Source organism: Labrus bergylta, chromosome 5 (genome assembly GCF_963930695.1).
Source record: "Labrus bergylta chromosome 5, fLabBer1.1, whole genome shotgun sequence".
Classification (NCBI taxonomy): Eukaryota; Metazoa; Chordata; class Actinopteri; order Labriformes; family Labridae; genus Labrus; species Labrus bergylta.
Genome location: NC_089199.1, coordinates 22,020,493 through 22,044,318, shown reverse-complemented (window position 1 = coordinate 22,044,318; position 23,826 = coordinate 22,020,493). Strand labels below are relative to the sequence as shown.

Sequence of the window (23,826 nt, the reverse complement as noted above, 5' to 3'; positions counted from 1 at the left end):
ATTTTTTGTTGTTGGCTTGCGCATGCGCGTTTCCGCTTTGACGGAACCACGGAACTACCTCAGCTGCTCCGAGAAGCCAACTTTGAAACTTCGCTTTTAAATGGAAGTGCGGCAAACAACGACAGCAGCTTCCGGCAGCAGGACACCGAGGACAGTCGACATTTGAAGGCGCTGTTGATCACCCAGCAGGATTTTAAATCTGACTGAAGATTGGAGGACGAGTGTAACGTGAGTTTCATTAAGGTGAATTAAAACGGGATTCACGTGACGTCTGACCTCAGACCAGCAGCTTCATACAAATGTTTAGATATTTATTAACATTGCTCGTTAAAAGTAATAATGTTTAGCAACCTGAGCTAGCTACCTGCTAGCTAAAAATCTTATTATCTGTGTGTTTAATAAACATTTCAGTTCACTTTGTTCAACCACGTCGGTGGATGTTAGTTCATGTTGGTGTTTGATGTTTGCTGGTTTATTCAGCTCGTTTTAAAACCATCTGTTGGCTCTACTGGACTTTAGTTTCTAATCATCTAAGAATAAACTCGGTTAAATTTACACATGTTGGTTGTTGTGTCTGTTTCACTTCCTCCCTGAGATCATGAGGACTGAATCTGACCTGCTCGACTGAATCTTAACATTGTTAAAACTCACTGTTTTGTTCCCGAGAGGAGACTCTTTCTTTGTTCCGCTCAGATTTGTTGTTTCTCAGATTGTCGAATAAACTACGGATGAGGATTAGGGCCATGCAAGAGACATTTATAATGACAGGAGGAAGATTTTTTTCATTTTGCAGCTTGAGAAGAAAACTAAAAAGAAATGTCGAGAATAAATTAAAATTTGTCTGGAAGACAAAAGTGGAAATTATAAAGAAATTCATAATGTCAGTAAAAATGTTTGAGAATAGTATTTTCTTGAATAAATTAAAATTGTCAAGAAGAAAGTCAAGTTTGTGGGGAAGACAAAAGTCGAAATGTTTGGAAGAAGAAAAGTCAAATTTGTTGGAAAGAAGAAAAGTCAAACTAAGTGTCCAAATGTTTGTTAGAAAGTCCAAATGTCAAGAACAAAGTGGAATTTCTTGGAAAGAAGGCAGAAATATCATGAAGACAAAATTTCTAAATGATGAAGATAGTTGAGAGAAAAGTCGAATAGTCGATAAGAAAGTCGATATGTTAAGGATTAAAAAAAAGAAATACAATTTGGAGAATAAATATCGAAACATCACAAAGTTTTAGCCGCTCCAATCACAATCAACACACAACATAAAAAAAACAGGACGAAGAATGTTTAGGCAAATAAAATAAAACATCAAACATACTAAAATCTGTTTTTAACAAACAACGACAAAAGACATCAGAGAAATGTGATAAACATTCAGTGTGTGAACGTTTGGTGAAGTGTAAAGAATTTAAAAACCCCAATAATAATAAAATAAGATCTACTTTATTGTCTTCAAATTGAAATGTGTCTAGGACTTTGTCCCCTACACAAGAGAAATAGAAAGTAAATAAATAGATCATAGTTCAACACTTTGCTACAGTAATGACATGTTGACATGTTGCACGGCCCTTTGGCACATCATCCATTACCTCAGAATATTATTATTATACAGTTATATATATATATATATATATATATATATATATTTCTGTATATCCATCTTTTTTCTCGCAGTGCATAATGGATACAAACATCTTCCTCCTGTGATTATTAATTCTCATGTCTGGCTCTGATTCTGAAACAAGAAATGTCCCAGTCATAGGAGTCTTAGGCCCCGTGTCCACTGAACATTTTTTCCGGGCAGAAAAGCGGAAAAGCGCTGGCTGTGCGCTCGGGAGATTCTTTATGAAGTATTTGAAGAGAAGAAGAAAAGCGCTGCACGTCCATCCTGTCTCTATGACAACAGTCTGTTGACAACGGCCGCTGTATGACCGACACGGCTTCGTTTCTTTTTTTTATTGTTTTTTTATTTTAAATTGTTTATTTCCCGAGGATGTGGGTACAAGACACGACCTGTAGGCGGTAAAACTACGGGGAATATCAGACGTTTAAAAAAAGAGCGCAGCTGACGCCAACAGCGCCTTTCTCAAAAGTTAAAAGATTTTCATCATGAGCGCTCTGAAAAAAAAGAACCTGGCTGCTGCGCTTTTAGTCAGTGCGGCTGCTTTCTGCTGAGCACTCTCTCCTCATTGAAAACAACTGAAAAAAGACGCTGGCGCTCAGAAAACAACGCCAGGTGGACACGGAGCCTCAGACTTCTATGTTTGTTGAAGGTTTGATATTGTTTGATTTTTACAAGCATCATGTCGACCCTTGTGTCTCTATTCGGTCGTGTTTTATTCTTTTTACTCTTTTGTAAAGGAAACATAAATACGCTTTTCTTCCTGCATGAAATCCACATTCCAGCGAGCTTTAAACTTCCACTCAAACGGTAATTACCCCCCGATAAGTTTATTAAAAGTCACGCACAAATTATCAAATCAAATTAGAGAGAAATTACTGTTTACGACCTCGCTCCCTCCAGCTCAGTCCGCGTGCCTCCTAAAGGAATTATGGATTTACCGACATGAACTACAATCAAGAGACTGTTGTTTAATCAGAACCTGAAACTGAACTAAAAAAGACGTAAACATTTTAGTTTACAATCCCAGAACAAGCTTCATTTTAGAGCGGGAGCTGATAATCACATCTGTGTGTGTTTTGTTTTAGTGCAGAGTGAAGCAGGAGGACACACACACACACACACACACACACACACACACACACACACTAAGGGGGGAGGAGCCATGTGGTGGTTCCAGCAGGGTCTGTGTATCCTGCCCGTCGCGCTGGTCATCTGGACGGCGGCGTCCTTCATCTTTGCGTACATCACAGCCGTGGTGCTGAGACACGTGGATCCTCTGGTTCCTTACATCAGGTTAGTTAGAGGTCAGAGGTCAGAGTCTGAACTCTCAAACACACACACATTTTAATAACCAGTTTAATGTACAAAACAGAAATGAATGAATTTAAAATTTAAGCTGAATGTGTGGCTGCAACAGATAGTTTATGATTTTTCTGTACGGACACATAAACAAATATATCCTCATTTTTTTAAATTATTTTTTTTGTTTACAAAAACCTTTTTATTTTAACAAAACAAAAACAAAGATTCTAATAGTTTGTTTTTGTGTGTTTGCAGTGACACGGGAACGATGCCACCAGAGAGATGTGTGTTTGGCATCATGCTAGATGTCTCAGCTTTTTTAGGTAACACACACACACACACACAGACAAATACAGATACACACACACACACAGACAAATACAGATACACACACACACACACACAAAGATACACAGACAGAAAGATGTTAAGATTGATGGGTTGGTGTGCGTGCGTGTGTGTGTGCGTGCGTGTAGGTATGGCCACAGTGTACGTGCGTTACAAACAGGTGGAAGCTCTGATCGGTGAGGACGAGCTCAAACTGAAGAGACTGAACCGCTTCGGGCTGCTGCTCGGCTGGATCAGCTCCTTCGGGATGTGCGTGGTCGCAAACTTCCAGGTGGGCGAGCGCTGCCGGTATCAGATCAGATCACACCTGTACACTATGAATGTGTCATCAGTGAATGTGTGTGTGTGTGTGTGTGTGTGTGTGTGTGTGTGTGTGTGTCAGAGCAGAAGACCACACTGTTCTCCATGCACCTGGTGGGGGCGGTGCTGACCTTCGGAGTGGGGGCTCTCTACATCTTCGTCCAGACGCTGCTGTCACTCTACATGCAGCCTCGAGTCCACAGCAAGACCACCTACCTGATCCGCCTCAGCATCGGACTGTGGACGCTGAGCAGCATCATCAGCAGTATCCTCTGACATCATGACAGGTGGACACCTGAGAAGTAAACCCAGAGTGTCTCATAAAAGAGTGGGTTTCAGCTGCACAGGAACAAGTCTGCCATCAGCAGATCTTCATTTCTAATAAGATAGTTTGTAAAATATGAGTTAAGCCTGGCTCACACTGTGCGATTTTTCCCCGATTGTATAAAAGTCGGGGTGGCATGTCAGCTCACACTGTACGACTGAATCGTTTACGACGCCCCATCAGACCTTGAGATTGACATGCTCATACTGTACGAGGGAAATCGGGACGGAGCGTTGACAATTGTTAATAGTAATAATAAGTTTCATTTGAAAACTCCAAAGGACGTCGGTTGGTGAAAGAGAAGGAAGTGGAAGTTGTTGTAGGATATAGAAAAGTAGATACAATCGTAGATATATGGATACAAGTTTCAGAAAAGTGCTGCACTGATGATCCGTACCGAAAACTCCAAACTCCGCTGGTCGCCATGACTACAGTCCTCCCTTCTCTATCGTGATTATACTGTAGTTGCACAACTTCTGCCGGACCCTTCCATGACGTAATCGTCAAGATTTTTAAATCATAAATATCAAACATCTTTGAAATAAATCGGGGCGTCGCCGACGATCGGAGAGCAGATCGGCGACGTTAAGATTGGATCTTTGTACCGCTCACACTACAAGATAATCGGGTCCCAGCAGCCTTGAGTCGGGAGCGACCCTGCGATTGTCGGGAAGGAAGTATCGGAGCTCAAATCGGCCCGATTATCCTGCAGTGTGAACCAGGCTTTAGGTGCAGGACACTCTTCATGCAGCATGATAACACAAAACAAATGCATAAAAAGTCATTACGACACAATGCACATTATTGTGTCCTTGGGGTAATTAGTCTTGGACTCACAGGGGAGGTGATCCTTAACCCCTCGGTCAGTGTTTGTATCGTCGGTCATCATGTACAGCAGTCTGCGGGGAGTGGACGTTCCCCAAAAAATGCACTGGACTCCTGGAGAGACGGTCAGTAGCTCAGAAATATGAGCGTGATCTAAACTTCTTCACCAACGTATTCTCATTAGAATAAACACACGATCGTCTGCGTCATCTGGGTTTGTTTTTGTTCTGTTTCAGGGCTACACTGCCCACCTCATCAGCACCGTGTCTGAGTGGTCTCTGGCGTTCTCCTTCATCATGTTCTTCCTCACCTACATCAGAGACTTCCAGGTAATCCGTTTCATCGTTTTTTACACATGCAGCTTCTGCTTTTTGATTTTAGTAACACCTGTCTTGTTTAGAGATTTTTAGGGCCGATGGGAATATTGATATTAGGGAAGAAAAAAATCTAATACCGATATATTGGCCAATATCTTTCACAATGTTTGATCTTCAGAGGTTGATATATACACAACTAATGCAGTTATCAAACACTATATAATGAAGACAAGATGGTTACTCAACTGGAAAGTAACTGTGCATATACATGCCTCACCGCTCCACACTCTAAAGGGTAATAATCCATGCTGTAATCAATATAGCGCCCTCTGCTGGAGACAGCCAGAACATGTCTACTTTTTTTTTTGTTTTACTGAATATCACCAGGCGATAACTTGTCTTATCATCGACAGACAATAGTCTGTGTAATAAAGGTTGATTAGTACTTCTGGCCTGCATCCTGCATGCAGCAACATGTCCTCACTTTAGTCTTCTTCTTTCTTTCTCTCTGCAGAAAATTGACCTGCGAGCAGAAGCAGTTTTGCATAGCAGCCACCTGTACGACCTGCCGCCCGGAAACAAACGTGACTCCGCCTCCGAGTCGTCTTCACTGCTGGGAGGAGGGACGTGACGAGCAGAAGATGTCTTCTTCTTCTTTTTTTAAATGCTGACGATTACCCTTTTTTAAAAATCAATTTTAAAGCTTTTATAGAAAACGCTCTTAAAGCTGGTGCTAACCGCTCTTATAGGGCCAGTACACCTCAATGTTTTCTCTCTTCCAACCTTTCCAGTTTTGTGTTTATTCATACGAGTTTGGAGACGTCTGCCTCCATGTGGAAATTAAATTCAGTTTGAGCTGCTTTCAACGTCATTCAAACACAATATTTATATCCGTCTCATGTCAGTTGTGATGGAGACAGAAAAGTTTAAACCTGTACAAATAAACACAAAACTGGACGAAGAGATTTTGTCGTATTCTTTTGAGTGAACTGGCCCTTTAAATTCAAATACCAAGCACTTTTCCCTCAAACAGTATCACTCCCTCTCAGCGCTGCATTTCACTAAATTCATACTTGAGATTCAATTTTAAAGTCTTAACTGTGTTTCACTCTGTTTGTATCCGCTTCTCCTGAAATGTTGATGAAGTCCATAAAGGGTCACATGTTAGAAAATTAAAAACTGATTGATATTAAAATCAGATTAAGTGTTAATAACAAAGAACATTTGCTGGAGAGTTGAGGAATCAGTCTATGCACTGAAACACTTGAGTTTAATATTCTTACTGTACTGACATCATCTGTACATAAATCATGTTATGACTAATAATAAAACATTTCCTTTTTATTTAGCGGGGGCTTACTTTTGTCTTTAGATGAGTTACATTAAAAGTGCTTTATCTCCCAATTAAAGGAAGAATGTGTGACTTTTTGATCCAGTAGATGTCGTCCTTTAGCACCAAAAAAAAAAAAAAGTGTTTTGGTGACACCTCCGCTTTCCTCAAGCAACACACCTCCAACCCTTGGGCCATTGGCTTTGGCTCGAGCTGCCTGTGGCCTGCATTGTTGTGTTAGCATGCTAATGTTAGCATGTCAATTTACAAAGAATGACCCTGATCTAAGAACGCTTAAGTGATATTCAAATAATCAGTGATTATGTTCTTCTCCCTCGTCCTTGACTAAAACAGCTTTTATACACAAGGGGAGGAGCCAGCCGTCCCGTCCATGTAAACACAGCTCTCACAACAACACAGCTGGTGGGACTCGAGCTTCTCACTCATTGTAGACAGTCATGACTCAGACACATTTACACAGGATACACTCGATTTCTGATTTATTTATGTTTAAAATGTCGCAGGATGAATGATTGTCTACAATGAGTGAGAAGCATGAGTCAGGCTGGCTGTGTTGTTGTCAGAGCTGTATTTTCATCATGTTTACATGGCCGGCTCATCCCGCTACCATCAGCCTGCTAACGCAACAATGTGGCTCAAGACGAGGAGAACGGGAGGGGAGAGAGGTTGGAGGTGTGTCGCTGGAGGCTTCAGAATAGGGGAGGTGTCACCAAACAGAAGTTTTTTTTTGGTTTCATGCTCAAGGGTGACATCTACTGGATCAAAAAGTTACACATTCTTCTCTAAGTAAAAAACTTTGATCATTTGTGTTCATACCTCTTCAAAACATAACAACAATCCCAAACATTTGGAAGCAAATGCATGACAGCATTTAATTTCCTCATGAACCCATCAAGTCTATGCAACGCGTCCACTTTACAAGACAACACCCGCTATCTTTTTGTTCGAGCGTCCCGACTGCTGATGTTTGTAGTTTAGGGATTTTTTTTTTTGGGACGCTTAAACAAAAAGATGTAGATCATCTTTAAATCAGAGAAACTTTGGCAAACGTATTCAATATAATTCTCTACAGACCCACAAAATCAACCCTCGACTGCTTCACAGAGAATTAATCTGTACAGGAAATGACAGCTCATCCAAGAATAATAATATTACAACACATTATTATTATTATTATTATTATTAAAATTCATGGCTTGAACATATATACATACAATCATAACAATAAATAAAGACACTGAAATGAGAGAAGCAGCTTTGTCATTAGATCAGTTAAAGAACAATAAAGGAAACATCGGATGAACATGAAGGATGAAAAATAAAGTCAGATGTTTGCTGATGCTGGTGGTTAAAGGCTCAGTTCACCCGAAAAACAAAAAAATACAAATTCTCTTTGAAGGATTTATCTGATCTTTTCAGTCACATCGTTTTAGTTTAACATGTGGAGGTTTTACGATTTTAGCCTCAGAGATTTTTGCCCCCGACGTCGATAAGATAGTTGTAATAAAATGAACTCGTATCAACAAGCCTTTATCGATTAACCCTTAATTATCCACAGAAAACGCTGAGTATGTTTAATGTGGGTTGAGTTTTGAGTGAACTGGACCTTGAACATAAAGATGAAGAGCAGGAAATGTAGAAGCAGCAGGTAGCAACAATCAGGAAGTCCCATTGAACAGAGAGTTCCCCGGATGCACTGCAAACAGGAAGTATGCTCACTGAAAGCTGCAGGTCTTTACACAGCTGAAGATATTAATCAACCGTTTACTCAATATTTGCTCAATTTCTGCAAATGTCAGACCATTTCGATACCTGTTTCGACACCGCAATGGCAAAAATCAAAGTCCTAGTTCCCCAATTTGCGGTTTCTCGTTACCAAAAATAGCAGGCGAACTCCTGCACACGGTTTAAATTGTACCAATAAGTAGCCAGTGTATTTGTGCAACTCAGACAGTGACCTGTTTGTGTAAGTTTGGGTGCTTTTTGATACTACTGATCATGAAAATAGAGATCATTTTTAAACATGTGGTATTGAAAAGTGTTAAAGTATAGATACAGTGTTGTAGTGAGTGTCGCCAGTCTGAGTATCGATGACAAGCTAACAAAAGAGTGATGTAATGATGTGGAATCTGTTTGTGCATCAACAACACAGACTACGATTGATCGACGTCTACTCTGTCACATCTTTTAATCTCTGACTGACTGATAACCGAGGGAGCCAGAGGATGAACTCTAGAGATGTTCAAGGTTAGTCGGATTAATGATTTAATCTAAACATGGCCACTAGTCAGTTAAACTATTTATTATATCTTTTATAAGTGTAGGCGCACAATGCTGGTTAAATGTTGTGTCTAAGCTGTAATGCTGTCTCCCACCACTAGATGGGGCTGTAGCTCCAGTTAAAGGGCCTGCTCTCCCTGCTCTACCGCCCGGATGTAAACCAGCACAGTGAACGGATGGAATCTCGTAGGAGCAGGGCAGGAAAAACTGTCATTTAAAACCCTCAACCGGAGCGATGTGTAACCATATTTAGCACAGGCGTGTAGACGTTAACATGCAAGGAGGACCGGAGGCTGGCGGTGCTAGCACTGCTAATGTTAGCCACACTCGTTTGAACACAGAGTAATACACATTACAACGTTTCGGTGTGATTTTAATCAGCCGTCAATTTTTTCAAATAGCGATTTGTCACAGTATGATTTTGGCCAGTGTTAAGCCGTGTTAAATAAATAATGTGTGAGACTATTCGACTAGTCTGAATTTAATCTGTTTAATCCGAGAAATTATTCTAAAGAAACATCCCTCATGAACCCAACATCAGAACGAATCAAAAATGATTCATGAGTCTAAAAGAAAATCAACAGTGATTCACAACCTTCTGAAAGAGAAACAGTCTACATATATATATATATATATATATATATATTTTAATTGCTTAAATCCGCTTGCTATGGCACGAGCACAGAACATCCCGAGCATGTGAACACTGCAGAGTTTAAAGCCAGGTGATGCTTGGATGAAGACAAAGTGGAAAAAGTTCCTCACACTTCCACCCTTCAAACCTGCAGATTTCCTTTTGTCCAAACTGTGTGAAGAGGTTTCCACTTCTCAGATAGTTCTCGTTTATCAGACGGGGTTATAAGGCATCTGTGGGCGGGGCCACAAAACGAGCAACTAGCTCTGACAAACGCCGCAGCAGGAAGTCACACATTTAGTCAGACCTCAGTCCTGAACTCTGTCGTCCTTCACTTGGCTGCACCTGAAGGTTTAAAAGGCTGAGCCGTCACAGATGATGTTCTGACCGCGGCCGGGGAACAGCTCCATCTGCCAGTAGCGAGGGTCAGCGTACACTGCGGAGGGCAAAAATCAAAAGGAAACAATGTCACCCACATGCACAAAACACAGCCTACAAATTCACCAACATTTTCTGGCTGAGCCGCATGTAGGGACGCAAAAGGCGGACATTTTCGACCTGACTTTGCCAGCCTCCTCTTCTTCTTCTCACTTCTGCTTGAAGTCGTGGTGAGCCGACGTGTAAACGCAGATAAGAATATTCAGGTAAATTTGAACACTGTCTGCTTTGTGTGAAGCCTGAAAGAGAAACTATTCTGCTAGAAATGCTGCTGTGAATTTAATCTGTGGTTTCAGATGACAGAGTATTCACATTCATCAGCTGATTGGTCTCGTTTACTTCAATTATTAAGAAAAAAAAACAATAATTGGAGAAAGTTTTCACTCAAACTTTATCCGGAGGTTCTCCTGCCAGACCACCGAGTATTTTTTCTGCATCAAGTACGAGTGAGCTGATGTGAAAACACAGCAGGATTATTACCCGGATAATTTACCTCGAGCGAGTTTGGGAGGAGTTATCTGTGAGAATCATTCATTTGACATGCCATAGACCTGAAACAAAAAGGTGCACAGAAGCTCCTTAAAAAATATAAATATAAAAAAAAAAAGTCTGTTTACCAAAATAATTGCCCCCAATAACTGATTTTCCGTAAATAGTCAATTCTATCAATATCGTCTAAAGTCGTCATTTTGTCTCTTTAGCTGTGTTTGTGGATATAAAAAAACAGGAGTTGCAGGAGTTACCCATGTCTCCAGGTGTCAGCCACAGGTTGAAGGAGCTGCAGTGTTTCTGACAGCGATGAACGGGAAGAACTCGAACTGTGGGCAACCCCTCACCCACCACCAGCCAGCCAAACACGCCAACGCCCTGCAACACAACAAAACAAAGACACAGAGGCAGAAGACTGAGGAGGACGGCTGCAGGAGAACACTGAGAGTCAAGACTCTGCTGCAGAACAAGCTGACAGCGTCACATACTTGAAGCACACTTTTCTATGAACCTTCACTTTCAGCTTTATTTTCAAGCAGACGTTTGGAAAAGTGTAGAATGTGATCTTTGAAGGTAGGAGCAGGTGTCTCCAGTCTTTCAGTGGAGGACAGTCTGGACCCGTGGACTCACCTTGCTCTGGGAGTTTGTGCTGTGTGTGACCAGGCAGCGCTGCACGATGGTTCCAGCACTGTCCAGCAGGGGGCAGAGCTCAGCCTTTGGGAAGAGCCACCTCAATACCTTCTCCCTGGTCCCAGAGCTGAACCGCCTACACAAGCAACATCACATAACACACAATAAACACACACAACCAGTCGTTAACCCGAATCATTCAATGCTACATGCAAGTGTCAACGTGGTGCATGAACTGAGGTATTATTAGGGATGTAATGACCTTAAAACCAGAAACCAGAAATCTGTAAACAGAACAGAAACGTGTACCAGAAGAGGGTGAAGTTGGCGGGTCCTTGTGGGAGGCCGAGGTTGAGGTTCTGCAGCCCGTCGTCCTCCTCCAGTAGAACAGACATGGAGCCTGAATGAGCCAAATAGAGCTCCTCTAGCTGCTGCCGCTGGACACTGAGGGCCTCCCCGCCCTGCAGACGCCCGAGTCAACAACCAGAGAGCCGTATGAATAACCAGCAAACAGTCACAACATTACTGTTCCATTCATAAGCAATGTTTTATGTTTTAAGGTTGATATTTATCAAACATTACTCCTTGTATTCATGTCATTTTTTATAAGCAAGCCTGCTCTGACACTGAACTAGATTTGGATTTAATTGTTAGTAAAGTTTGTAAACATTGGGCACACACGACTGTTTTGATTGCTCACCTTCAGCAGGACGAGTTGTGGCCCTCGTCTCAGAGTCACGGTCCCTCTGAGGCTCTCTGGGACCTGCATCACCGAGGAGATCTCTGCACAGCCCGAACAGTTCACCAGATTCTGCCTGAGAGAGCCGACGCTCCACCATTCATGAAAACCTGCCGCGCACACAGACACACAATCAAACACACACACTTACCATGAAACTACAGTTCAAATATATCCACTTTTCCACCGAAATGCTGGACAGGTGGAGATCACTTCCTTGATCGCTACATCCCAGCTTTTACCCGCTGCTGTGCCATGGCTTAGCCAGGCGTTTAACACTGACCCCTCGTCTGCACGTAAACTATGTTTTTAGATTATTATGGGTTCAGTACACAATTTTCTGAGTCAAAAATTTGAGATTTAATTGCTACTAGATTTAACTATGTACTGTTTTAAAAGTTTTCTCAAAGTTTACTGGGAAAAAAAATACCAATGTATATCAGTAACAAGTTATTTTAGGAAACTGTTTTTTCTGAATGCATGTCTCTTTAATTCAAGGCGGAAAACGACAGGAAGAAAACAAAAGACAGAGAGAGTAATCCTGTTTCAGACCTTGCAGATTGTACTTCTTGGCGATGGGGAGGGACAGCAGTCGGACGTGACTGAGGGGGGACGACCAGTTATAGCAGCCCAGGTGGACCAGACCCAGCTGGGGGGTGCTCTGGGGGTACGTGAAGGCCAGCACCACAATCAGCAGGAAACCCACAGCAACCACAAACTGCAGACGTAACAGGGACATCGTTACCAACAGAGAGACTCCTCCGAACACACAATGCATAAACCAAACTTTGTAATAATTATTATCTACAACAGTCAGACGGCGATAAAACCATCTTTGTTTTCTGTCTTCTTTACAAATTATTAAATCTCTTAAAAAAACACGCTGAAGCTGAAAACATCCTTCACGTCCACATCGTCTGATCAGGTCTTCATTTTTTTTTTTAGCCTTACAGTCTGAGACCTTTCAAAACTATTTACGTTATTAAAAATAACCTGTTCTGTGTCTCTGCTGATCTGCAGTGTGCAAATAGTGATTCAAAGAAAGACTTTTTAATCAAAAAGAATTCATATAATTTTTGTGCCGCGTAGCGTAAGTGCTTTTTACCAACGTTACAGCTTCGATTCCCCACGTCCAAAGTTGAAATCTTTTTTGCATATCTTGCTGCTCGCCTCATAACCTGAGTGTTTTTATCTTGAAGCCAAATTGACTCTAACTTGCATTTCCACATCTTCTCCCTCTCTTTTTTTATTCAGAGTTTGTGAATGTGTCCGTAAAGCTGCCATAAGTGCTTTGAATTGTCACCATAGTCTGTAAATACTATGGTGTGTCTGTAAATATGGATGAAGCCTGAGTGACGTCAGCCATCTGTTCCTTCAGGGGGCTCCGGAGGCTCATCGCCATTTTTACTTTTGAAGACATTTTGTAACTAAAAGTTTTCAAATCTGATTAGAGACTTGTTAAGCATTTGCAGGAGCTCTGATACAGGCCTTCAGTGATACAATGATCCAAGTATCGTCTTCAGAGTCTGGCAGAATAATGACCTCTGACCTTTATGGTGGCTCTTATGATGGGGAACTGCGGCGGCTCTCTCCTGGGCTCGTTGGTCTCCAGGACCTGCTTGATGAACCTCTCGATCTCCCGCTCCGACATGCCGTAGCGGTAGCCCGACTGTCGGAGGATGTCGATGCTCTCCGACAGTTTGTCGTAGATACACGGCTCACTCATCGACGTTCCCATGACGACAGCGGAGGTGACGTTCTTTCAAACGGGTCGATCTACAGCTGTGGCAGGCACCAGGAACATAATGTCCCCTGGGAAGTCAACAGAAATGTTACTGTTACTTTATAACTTAAAAAAAAAAAAACAGCTAGCTATCATAACTTACATGACTTAATGTTACGGGTTATTTATAATGTACATTTAAACGTGCATCTAAATGTTGAGTATGTGCTGCTCCCTCTTACGTGGAGAACACGGTCCTCCTCTTACAGGAGCCGCTCATACTGACAGATTTGTTCTCAGCTGAAGTTACAGAATTTATGATGTTGATGAGTAGACAGACCTGTTAGACGAGTCCATCACACATTCATCTCTCTCTCTCTCTCTCTCTGAACAGTTAACTGCAGAGTTCTGATGCCTTCATCTGAGAGTGAGTGTGGAGTGTAGATATGGAGCAAAACAGCTCAAACTCAAATGTTGGTGTCATGTGGTTTAATGGTATTAAACAGTTTTAGTCTTAGCTTATGCAAATAGTGAGTCAAACACGTACATCACACTACAACACTTCCACTATCCTCTGAAATTGTAAACAACCAATAGAAGCACTATTTTAATCACCAAAAGAAAGCATGAAAGTAGGATCATTTTAAACATCAAGGTGACCCGGGGTACTTGGTTTCACATTTTCAAACCAGGAATTTTTCCAACTACTTCTTTTTTTTCCTCTTCATTATGCTGTTAAAACAATCCAACACACACACGGCCGGAGCTGTGGCCAAAAGTTCTTCTTGAAAATGTCCAACAAGAGCAAGATGGGAACTCTAAATCTTTAGGTTTTTGCCTGATTACCGTCTTGCACCAAAACATTGCAAATAAATGTTTGCTTGCATGTTAAGACTGTGTAGGATCTAAAAGGGATCCTTGTTGTAGTCTTGCAAATCGTCCCCCCTTTTTTTTTTTTTGCAGAATCTTAAAGCCTGTGTCTAAAACTATTTGGTGTTTTATTCTGTAAGAAACACTGATCGTTATTTTTTGCAAAACGTGCTGCCAGAAGTTTCTGTTTTCAGAAAATATGAGTGTATACTGAGAATTCAGTTTATAAACAGCGTGAAGAAATCAACCACTGAAGCAGAATAGTGTCATGAGCATATCAGCTCAGAGGACATGAACTTGAAGGCAGATCAGAGGACCACTGCTGGTGGATGACCTTAAGACAGAGACTGATTATTGATCACTGTGTTTGGTTAAAGTCACTGAGCGGCTACACAAGCAAAGTAAAATAAACTTTTGATTTATTTGAATTTAACAAAGACAGATAAGTTGCACACTTGTGGTGAGCTAGTTGTGTGAGATACTCTGTATATTACTGTGTTTTTTTTAACTACTTTGTATGAAACTACATAAAAATTGGTGGTAATCATACCATGGACCTTTAGATAATTATGGTATTAAATTGAACTTTTTATGTCTTAATCAAACTATTTGATTGGACTGCATTTTGATAAGCAATATTGAATATAAATGAGGATAATTAATTGAGAATAATGTATTGGATAAATATTTTTACTCACTTTGATTCACAGTATGTTGGTTGTAACTTCATTGGTTGTAAATAATCGGACTCAAAGCTGATCGTTTGCTCTTACTGACATTGTTCCCTTTTTTCTAGATCCTTGCTTGTGTTGTTCTTACTCTCTGATGTACGTCGCTTTGGATAAAAGCGTCTGCTAAGTGAATTGTGATGTAGTGACCTGATGTATGCGTGTGTGTGTGTGACGTGTTCACCTGGCTGTCAGTGGCCTTGACAGCGCTGATAGGTAACCTTCAAATGAGGAGTGTTTGTCTTTGTTTGTGGCGGAGAGCAACAGTTTTTCCGACCCTGCTCTGTTCAATATTGTCTCTGATTATGTATTTCACTGAAAAAGGTCAACCAGAGTTTATCAGTAATGATTTGCTTCAGTTACGGCCGATGTCCCAGTTCGTGCTTTATCAAAAGTGTGTGCAACTCCTCACCTGACCTCAGGTGAGCTAAAGTAGACTAAGGACTTTGATAAGCAATTTCACTGTGAGAAATGTTATTGTCCCACAAAACTCTGATACTGTTGCAAACCGAGGACAGGAAGTCCTAGACACCCACTTACAGTAACAGATATTTTAAAAAAAAAATTTAAAAAAAAGAAGCTGTGCTGGAATGAAAAAGCTAAACTATGTAATTTAACCACCAATATGTGGTTGCCATGCCAACAGTAACAATGTCCTTCAGATTATGTTTAAAAATCAACCTTTGGTAATGTCAGGGGAGATTTTAGTGTTGACTCACAGGTGTTCACCAGGTGTCCACCGAGTGTTCACCAGGTGTCCACCGAGTGTCCACCAGGTGTTCACCAGGTGTCCACTGAGTGTCCACCGAGTGTCCACCAGGTGTCCACCGAGTGTCCACCAGATGTCCACCAGGTGTCCACTGAGTGTCCACCAGGTGTCCACTGAGTGTCCACCGAGTGTCCACCAGGTGTTCACCAGGTGTCCACTGAGTGTCCACCAGGTTTCCACTGAGTGTCCACCAGGTGTCCACTGAGTGTCCACTGAGTGTCCACAGAGTGTCCACTGAGTGTCCACTGAGTGTCCACAGAGTGTCCACTGAGTGTCCACTGAGTGTCCACCAGGTTTCCACTAAGTGTCCACCAGGTGTCCACTGTGTGTCCACCAGGTTTCCACTAAGTGTCCACAGAGTGTCCACTGAGTGTCCACTGAGTGTCCACCAGGTGTCCACTGTGTGTCCACCAGGTTTCCACTAAGTGTCCACCGAGTGTCCACTGAGTGTCCACCAGGTGTCCACTGAGTGTCCACCAGGTGTCCACTGAGTGTCCACTGAGTGTCCACCAGGTGTCCACTGTGTGTCCACCAGGTTTCCACTAAGTGTCCACCGAGTGTCCACTGAGTGTCCACCAGGTGTCCACTGAGTGTTCACCAGGTGTCCACTGAGTGTCCACCGAGTGTCCACCAGGTGTCCACCGAGTGTCCACCAGATGTCCACCAGGTGTCCACTGAGTGTCCACCAGGTGTCCACTGAGTGTCCACCGAGTGTCCACCAGGTGTTCACCAGGTGTCCACTGAGTGTCCACCGAGTGTCCACCAGGTGTCCACCAGGTGTCCACCGAGTGTCCACCAGATGTCCACCAGGTGTCCACTGAGTGTCCACTGAGTGTCCACCGAGTGTCCACCAGGTGTCCACCGAGTGTCCACCAGATGTCCACCAGGTGTCCACTGAGTGTCCACCAGGTTTCCACTGAGTGTCCACCAGGTGTCCACTGAGTGTCCACTGAGTGTCCACTGAGTGTCCACCAGGTTTCCACTAAGTGTCCACAGAGTGTCCACTGAGTGTCCACTGAGTGTCCACCAGGTGTCCACAGAGTGTCCACAGAGTGTCCACTGAGTGTCCACCAGGTGTCCACCGAGTGTCCACTGAGTGTCCACTGAGTGTCCACCAGGTTTCCACTGAGTGTCCACTGAGTGTCCACTGAGTGTCCACCAGGTGTCCACTGAGTGTCCACCAGGTGTCCATTAAGCAAAATCTCACATAGTCACATAAACAATAAAATACTCTCAGGTGATAAAATGTCAAATAAGAAAACAAAGTAAACAGTTAGTAACATGAGAAACTACCAGCTGCTGCACTGATTTCACGTTAACGTCACTAACTCGCCACGAACACTTTACAGTGGCAAAGTTATTTCAATGTAAAGTAACATTTAAACGTACAAACAGCACAGATCTGTCGTGATCACCTCACAGGTGTACTCTGACAGTTTAGCTGCTAACGCTAGCTTTTGGTCAACACGTTCAGTTTACGTCGCTGTAATGAAAAACTACAATAAACCTCACCTCAAAGTGAGATCCAGCGCCGGGGTCGTGTTCTTTCCATTCTGATGTTACACTTTTAAAAAAAATTACCTGTCTTTTATATTTACTTCCTTGCCAGCTACATGGGCAACAAAACAGTCCGGATACTGTTTTCTTCTTCTTCTTCTTCTTCTTCATGAGGCGGTTTACGAATTGGTGCTCTAGCGCCACCTTCCGGTGTGGAGGGTACAAGGCATGGCAAAAAAATATTATTTATAAGGGACAGAATGAGGAAACAAGCGTCTGTTCAATATCCATTTCTGTCTGTCTCTTCCTCTGCATCATCTCACTTTGACCAGGCAACACAGAGGCCTACATGTTCACTGTTTTTTTTTATGTTTAAGTTGCCTTGAAAGGTTATGACAACAGGTGCAGGTCGTTTGTAAGGGAATCACAATCAGAATATAAAATGAGTTCATTTTGACCACCAATTAATCAACAATATCTCTTAGTCATTTAAAAAAAACAAAAAAAACATTGTATTTACTCATTGTTATAGAGCAATAACAAGTGCATATTGATGTAAAACGTGAAAGAAAAGGTCTTCGATGGCAGGATTGAAAAAATCTATAGGTCAGCCGGTGTGGATGTGCTGGACTTCTCCATAGTAAGAACACAGTATAGGGCACTCTTTTATATAATAGCAACCAAAAGGACCTGCTTTCTCATGTTCTCCAATGGTAAGACAGCCATGGATGACATGTTATCGAGAAGCGTCAGACTTCAATTTTGTTTTGTTTGTTATCAAGATAATTGAATGGGTTTAAATATTGTTTTGTATACAACCCCACAGTGTACATCTGTAGTAAGCTGGCAGGATAAATGCTGGATGTGATTCCATAGTCCTAATATGTAATACTTTTAAAAAGAGTAATAAGCTGTTGTTCTACAATTCTACAACAATTCTACAATTCACTTAGCAGACGCTTTTATCCAAAGCGACGTACATCAGAGAGTAAATACAACACAAGCAAGGAGCTAGAAAAAAAAGGGAACAATGTCAGTAAGAGCAAACGATCAGCTTTGAGTCTGATTGGACACACAGGTGCTGACAGGAAGTGACCAGAGGCAAAGCACAACATTGACGGCAGTTCTTGAGAGCTCTAATCAGTATAGAAACCATCTTTATAAGTCGTCTTTATCAAACAAAAACAATCGTGACAACCATCATCATCATCGATAATATCAAGACCATCATCATTAAGTTAGTAGGTATTCATGAAAGAGCTGGGTCTTTAGTTTTTCCTTAAAGGTGCAGAGGGACTCTGCAGATCGATTGTTGTTTACTATTTGCAAATCAATTAAAATACTGTTTAATAAAATGCCTTCAGCTTGTTGGCATTCTGTTGTGGACTTGTTTTCCCCACATTTTCTCCACTAACAGGACACAATAGATTATAATTTCTACACTAAAGATCATTATGGAGGCCCATATTCATACGTTTTGTCCACTTGATGGGCACCCTTGATTGCACTTATTCTCATGTCCTGTTCTAGACAACCATTAAGGACACTGGTGACCAAGGCAAGGTCAGTGTATCACTGATAGGGAATGAATTAATTGTTATGAAGAAAAAAAAAGTGAAAGAGTCAACAGTCATTTGAGAATCCAGACTATCACATCAATTAGCAGTCGTGCAAAAACCATCAGAAATCTGTTAATAACTAGTAACCACGGAATAAATCTGATTTGGCCCCAAAAACGGAACCAAAGCGTCGCATGTCGGACAGTGAGAGTCCATCATGTCCACAGGAAGTCCTGTCCCCTGTTTCCGCTTCTTGTGCAACGCAGAAACAGCAACACGGCGAGATGAGTCAAAGCTACAGAAAGTCACCGGATCTAGATAAAGAAAGTAAGAGGAAACACAAAATAAAGGAGATATTGTATTTAATTTTATGCTATTTTTTTAAAAAGGCATCTATTTCACATAATCCTTCGCAGGCATTGAATTTATAATATGTTTAAAAAAAGAAACATGTACACTTAAACGGCATAAAATGGGAAATGCTAGGTTAAATACTTTATTTTGAAGGTCAAAAGCGGAAGTAATCGTTAACAGTGTGTCTACCTTGACACGTTAAGATTTTGTAACAACATTGAACGTCGCATGTTACTGACAGGCGGCAACGTTTCATAAACCAAACCAGACTTCGCTTTTACATTTCCAACTTGTCTTGAATTGTGAATCGTGTTGTTCGCCTTCCTCTTCGGAAACCAGTCGTTTAAACTGGTTCGGACCGGTGTACGCTGGTGTGTTTTTGTTGTTGCAGTCAGCCTGTTGTTGTTATTGGAGGTCAGCGGGTCTCCAGGTGAAACCAGCGCGCAGAGTCGAGATGCTTTCCCCCGGCAGGACCGTCTCTTCCCGGCTACTGAGGCCGGCCTCGTGGATCCCTTTCCGGATGGGCTCTGACGGGAGAGCCGCCAGCACTCAGAGAGGTAACAACCAATAAGTCTTTATACATTTAATTTAAGCACAGAGCAGCTAGCACGAAGCTAATCCCAAAGTGACGCAGTTCAGTATAGAGACAGGAAACTTCTTAACTTCTTCAAGTTGTGTCGTGAAACTTGATTACATCTTTAAAGACACCATAAAATATCTGAATATATAAATATGTCGATAAGCTCTTTACTTGACTTACAGATTTAATCAACATCATTTATTATGTAAAGTTTTTAATATTTTTGTCGTTCTTTATATTTTCTAATATATTACCTGGATTTAATGTGATAACTGTGAGGGATTTTGTCACTTTAAATTCTTTTTTTCTTTTAATAAAAATAATAATAGTTTAATAATGTTTTATTTGGACATTTGGTTGAAATTGATAGAGATGTTTGATATATGTGAAACCTTGCATCATTATTACTCCAGGCCCATTTATATTCAGGATCATTAAAGTATTCATCCATCACTCCCTCTCCTGTGATATTGCTTAAAAGGTTTTGTTAAACTATAAACCATAGTTTTCATTGTATCACAAATGTTCAAAAACAGGGCACTAACAGAGTAAAAAGAAGAGTAATAAATGGATACTGTAACACACAGCATCGTAGCTCTACATTTGGACAATCATGTTTCTCCACCTAAGTCGGTAAAATTTGGAACTCATAACCACCTGAAATCAAATTAATCCCAGAAACAAAATCTACAATGGAAAAACAAAGGTTAAATACTGACTAAAAGTGAACCAGAGCTGTGCCCATTTTTAAATTGTTGTATCTTAAAATTGTAGTTTGCATTGGTTTATGGGATTGTTGTATTGTGAAATTGTGGTATATGTATTTAAATGTGTGTGTGTGTGTATAGATGTATTAATTTTATTTTGTAATATGTAGTCGAATGTTGTACATTTTATATACTCTTCACACAAAGGCACAGCAGATAGACACAAGCTGAGTTAATTCTAACATCCACTCTTTCATTTTGGTTTATCGTACTTCATTTTGTTATTGAAATATTGCACAAAGTAATCACACATTGTACACATTTTTAAAATATCACGCAGGCCTAATAAGTACATAACAAACACTCACTGCATTTATCTGTATTATGTTATATCGCAATATTTATATCAGAAACCAAATATATTGCAATCTCATTTTATTCCAATATTGTGCAGACTTAATATTTGCATATTTTTAAACTCTAGGTTATCAAATTTGGCTTCAGAAAAGAGAACTCTATCGATCCTCTTTAGGTCGTGTTTCGAAGCACAAAAGAAGACTTTAGTTTGCAGTGAAGTCTTACCATCCAAGGATGTGCATTTTGTTTGATCAAAAGTTTGATGACAGTTAATGTCCGCTGATACAAAGCTCAGTTAACCAACCTGGACTCTACTAGTGGATGAATGACTCAGCAAAATGAACGACCTGCCTGTGACCTTGAATCACAGTCACACAATGAGTCAGCGTCACACAATGAGTCAGCGTCACACAGACCTAATGGAGTTAAACAAGCTGACTGTCTGTTGTTGTTTTTTGCTGCAGAGTTGATAAAGAAACAGGAACTGGAGAAAGATGAGCCCCGCCCTCTTTACATGGACTTCCAGGCCACCACACCCATGGTAGCTAACTTTTGTCAACCACGTTGTCATGGTTACAGACTTCACCAGCTGATGTCCGAGTCAAAGAGAGCTATTTACGCTCATTACACTCATTTGCGCGTTGAGTGAAACGTGTGTGTTTGTGTTTAGGACCCCCGGGTGTTGGACGCCATGTTACCTTACCAGGTGAATTATTACGGTAACCCTCACTCCAGGACACACGCCTATGGCTGGGAGAGCGAGACTGCCATGGAGACAGCCAGGAAGGTAGAGACGTTCAGCTTGTTCACATACCATGAGAGAGAGAAATGTAGGTTTGATAATAAGTCTCAACTTGGGGGCGCTAGCTCAGTTGGTAGAGCAGTCTCCCATAAACAGAGGCTAAATAAAGGCAAACCCACCCAACCCACTAAAAAGAATAATTCTCACCCTATTTTTTATAAGCTATATGTAGCTCCATTAGCTGACACATCTGTAGTTACATCTGGAAAATATGAACAATGTTAACCTGTAGATATCTACCTGAGTATGTTTACTCGGTAATCATTTTATTAATCCGATTAAAGAGAGCGAGACACTGACTCTGTATTATCTCTCGCTCTCTCTCTGTCTGTCTGTCTCTCTCTCTCTCTCGCTCTCTCTCTGAGCAGCAGGTCGCTGATTTGATTGGAGCAGATCCCAGAGAGATCATCTTCACCAGCGGAGCCACCGAGTCCAACAACATGGCCATCAAGGTCATCATTTACTTCTCATAATCATGATCTTCTCTAAAATCGTTTCCACTTTGCTTCATCACATCTTCTCTCACACTTATTCTTGAAGAGTTGTGTTTCTTAAATTCTTAATTGGTTTTTTTTTTTTAATGTTTCAGTTCACATTGTCGACAGAAAACTAAAAAGTGTAAAAAGAAACTCATGTTGTGTCAGTCATGTTTTTGCACACTGACTCTGAAACTTTTCGGGTTTGGAGTATACACTTGTCACACTGGAAATAAATCTGTGTGTAAATATTTAGTTCTAGGACCTTGGAGATGATGTGACAGCTAGCTGAGATGCTAACACTTTGTTATTCATGGTGCTTCTCTCTAGTTTCTCTGTGCTGCTCTGTGTACTCTCTGCTTGGTATTTTGATCGCGATTGTACAACCTTTAGTTCAACTAAAAAAATATGTTTTTAAGAGAGAAAAATAAAGTTTGCTTAGCTTGAGAATACCTGTGGCTTGTTTGCTTAGCTTGATGACGAACAAAATAAACAAGTTCAAAGTTTATTCAAGAGACAGATTTAAAAAAAAAAAGAAAAAAAAAAAGAGTCAAATCCTGTAACAGGAAGTAGTTGCTATTTTCTGGGGCGGCTTATATTCTGACAGAGGAGGTTAAATAAGACTGGATCAAGACAAAAGATGAGGGTCTCCACTGTCGTCTCGTTTTGCTGTTCTGTCATTTGTCTCGATTTAAGTGTCACAGATCACCTTAGTTGAACTCACTCTGAAATCTCTGGCCTGGATTAAATTAGCTCATGTCAGCAAATCTCCTGATTGCAGCCGATTTCACTGTTCACTGTTTTGACTGCTGGTGTGTCCATGCATTAAGAGAAGAATTACTGTCAGAGGGTAGGAAACATGCAGATTCATTGAGTGAGAAACTTTTCTTGTGATATCAGTTGTGACTCTGTCTGTCCCCCTTTTCTATTACAGGGCGTGGCCCGGTTCTATCAGACCAAGAAGCGTCATGTGATCACCACGCAGACTGAACATAAATGTGTTTTGGACTCGTGCAGAGTTCTGGAGTCCGAAGGATTCAGCATCACCTACCTGCCGGTCCAGCCGAATGGACTGGTGGACTTGGAGGTACACAGACGCTTACACACAGAGAGACAAAGCAAAGTACAGAGAACATACAGGACATTCATACGGCATGCAGAAGTCATATTAAATATATCAAAAACACTGTTTCGTCTGTGTTTGTTCAGCTGCTGGAGGCCTCCATCCGTCCGGACACTTCTCTGCTGTCTGTGATGACCATCAACAACGAGATCGGAGTCCAACAGCCCATCGACGAGATCGGTAACAGTCACATTAGATATCTTAAAAGACACTTAAAGTATGCAGTGTGTCACCCATGTGATATTAAATAAGAATAAAGCAGATTAACCCGTTCTATTCTCGTCCACCAGGTAGGATTTGTCGTTCCAAAAATGTCTTCCTCCACACTGATGCCGCTCAGGCTGTCGGCAAAGTACCCATCAACGTCCACGACTGGAAGGTTGATCTGATGTCTATCAGCGGTCACAAGATCTACGGACCTAAAGGTTAGCTTTACTGAGGAAATATTCTTTACTGTTTGATCGTAACCCCTGATAAGGCAGGTCATTTATTCAGCAAAGTTCACACAAAAAAAATGTGTGTCATTACTTCAAATTTGCCCGCTAAGCTTTTTAAGATCCCCTCCCCGCTTTATGTGCTTTAATAAAACAGCAGAAAATGAATCTGATGTTTCTGAAGGACGGTTAGATTTGACTGATTTATAAAATGATTTTCTTTGTTTTGTCGGGGAAGCCGAAGGTTT

General features: G+C 41.3%; 3 protein-coding genes across 8 annotated transcripts in view; 2 read left to right on the top strand and 1 right to left on the bottom strand.

Annotated features, from left to right (window-relative positions):
- The first annotated feature begins 24 nt into the window (after positions 1-24).
- On the top strand, positions 25-6,386 carry dram2b (DNA-damage regulated autophagy modulator 2b). 4 transcript variants are annotated; one of them, XM_065955187.1, is made up of 8 exons: positions 25-228; positions 2,712-2,914; positions 3,179-3,246; positions 3,400-3,542; positions 3,659-3,836; positions 4,764-4,846; positions 4,958-5,050; positions 5,553-6,386. In XM_065955187.1, the coding sequence occupies exons 2-8, from the start codon at positions 2,784-2,786 to the stop codon at positions 5,667-5,669; spliced, it is 813 nt and encodes a 270-aa protein (XP_065811259.1). In that variant the 5' UTR covers positions 25-228; positions 2,712-2,783; the 3' UTR covers positions 5,670-6,386. The 4 variants fall into 4 exon arrangements, with proteins under 4 accessions (XP_065811259.1, XP_020486326.1, XP_029132601.1 ...); XM_020630670.3 differs by having other exon boundaries at positions 2,707-2,914; XM_029276768.2 differs by having other exon boundaries at positions 25-243.
- Positions 6,387-7,235: 849 nt separating this feature from the next.
- c5h6orf89 (chromosome 5 C6orf89 homolog) lies at positions 7,236-17,351 on the bottom strand. Of its 3 annotated transcripts, XM_020630667.3 has the most exons (9): positions 17,202-17,351; positions 13,149-13,411; positions 12,152-12,317; positions 11,561-11,709; positions 11,170-11,321; positions 10,861-10,996; positions 10,485-10,608; positions 10,235-10,292; positions 7,236-9,739 (listed from the first exon to the last, which is right to left on the bottom strand). In XM_020630667.3, the coding sequence occupies exons 2-8, from the start codon at positions 13,335-13,337 to the stop codon at positions 10,273-10,275; spliced, it is 936 nt and encodes a 311-aa protein (XP_020486323.1). In that variant the 5' UTR covers positions 13,338-13,411; positions 17,202-17,351; the 3' UTR covers positions 7,236-9,739; positions 10,235-10,272. The 3 variants fall into 3 exon arrangements, with proteins under 3 accessions (XP_020486323.1, XP_020486322.1, XP_020486321.1); XM_020630666.3 differs by having other exon boundaries at positions 7,236-10,292; XM_020630665.3 differs by lacking the exon at positions 10,235-10,292.
- Positions 17,352-19,293: 1,942 nt separating this feature from the next.
- nfs1 (NFS1 cysteine desulfurase) overlaps positions 19,294-23,826 on the top strand; it is an 8,744-nt gene continuing 4,211 nt past the window's right edge. The window contains exons 1-7 of the mRNA XM_020630727.3: positions 19,294-19,656; positions 21,208-21,284; positions 21,414-21,530; positions 21,914-21,997; positions 22,956-23,108; positions 23,231-23,324; positions 23,435-23,569. Of these exons, the coding sequence (XP_020486383.1) occupies positions 19,554-19,656; positions 21,208-21,284; positions 21,414-21,530; positions 21,914-21,997; positions 22,956-23,108; positions 23,231-23,324; positions 23,435-23,569 (763 nt within the window). The 5' untranslated portion in view covers positions 19,294-19,553. The remainder of the gene's footprint in view (positions 19,657-21,207; positions 21,285-21,413; positions 21,531-21,913; positions 21,998-22,955; positions 23,109-23,230; positions 23,325-23,434; positions 23,570-23,826) is intronic.

Coding starts and splice junctions, on each gene's coding strand:
- dram2b (XM_065955187.1), top strand. CDS start 2,784: ATGTGGTGGTTCCAGCAGGGTCTGTGTATCCTGCCCGTCGCGCTGGTC. Junction 4,847..4,957: donor ACTGGACTCCTGGAGAGACG/GTCAGTAGCTCA, acceptor GTTCTGTTTCAG/GGCTACACTGCCCACCTCAT. Junction 5,051..5,552: donor CCTACATCAGAGACTTCCAG/GTAATCCGTTTC, acceptor TTCTCTCTGCAG/AAAATTGACCTGCGAGCAGA.
- c5h6orf89 (XM_020630665.3), bottom strand. CDS start 13,337: ATGGGAACGTCGATGAGTGAGCCGTGTATCTACGACAAACTGTCGGAG. Junction 12,318..13,148: donor TCATAAGAGCCACCATAAAG/GTCAGAGGTCAT, acceptor TTACGTCTGCAG/TTTGTGGTTGCTGTGGGTTT. Junction 9,740..10,484: donor GCTGACACCTGGAGACATGG/GTAACTCCTGCA, acceptor TGCCCTCCGCAG/TGTACGCTGACCCTCGCTAC.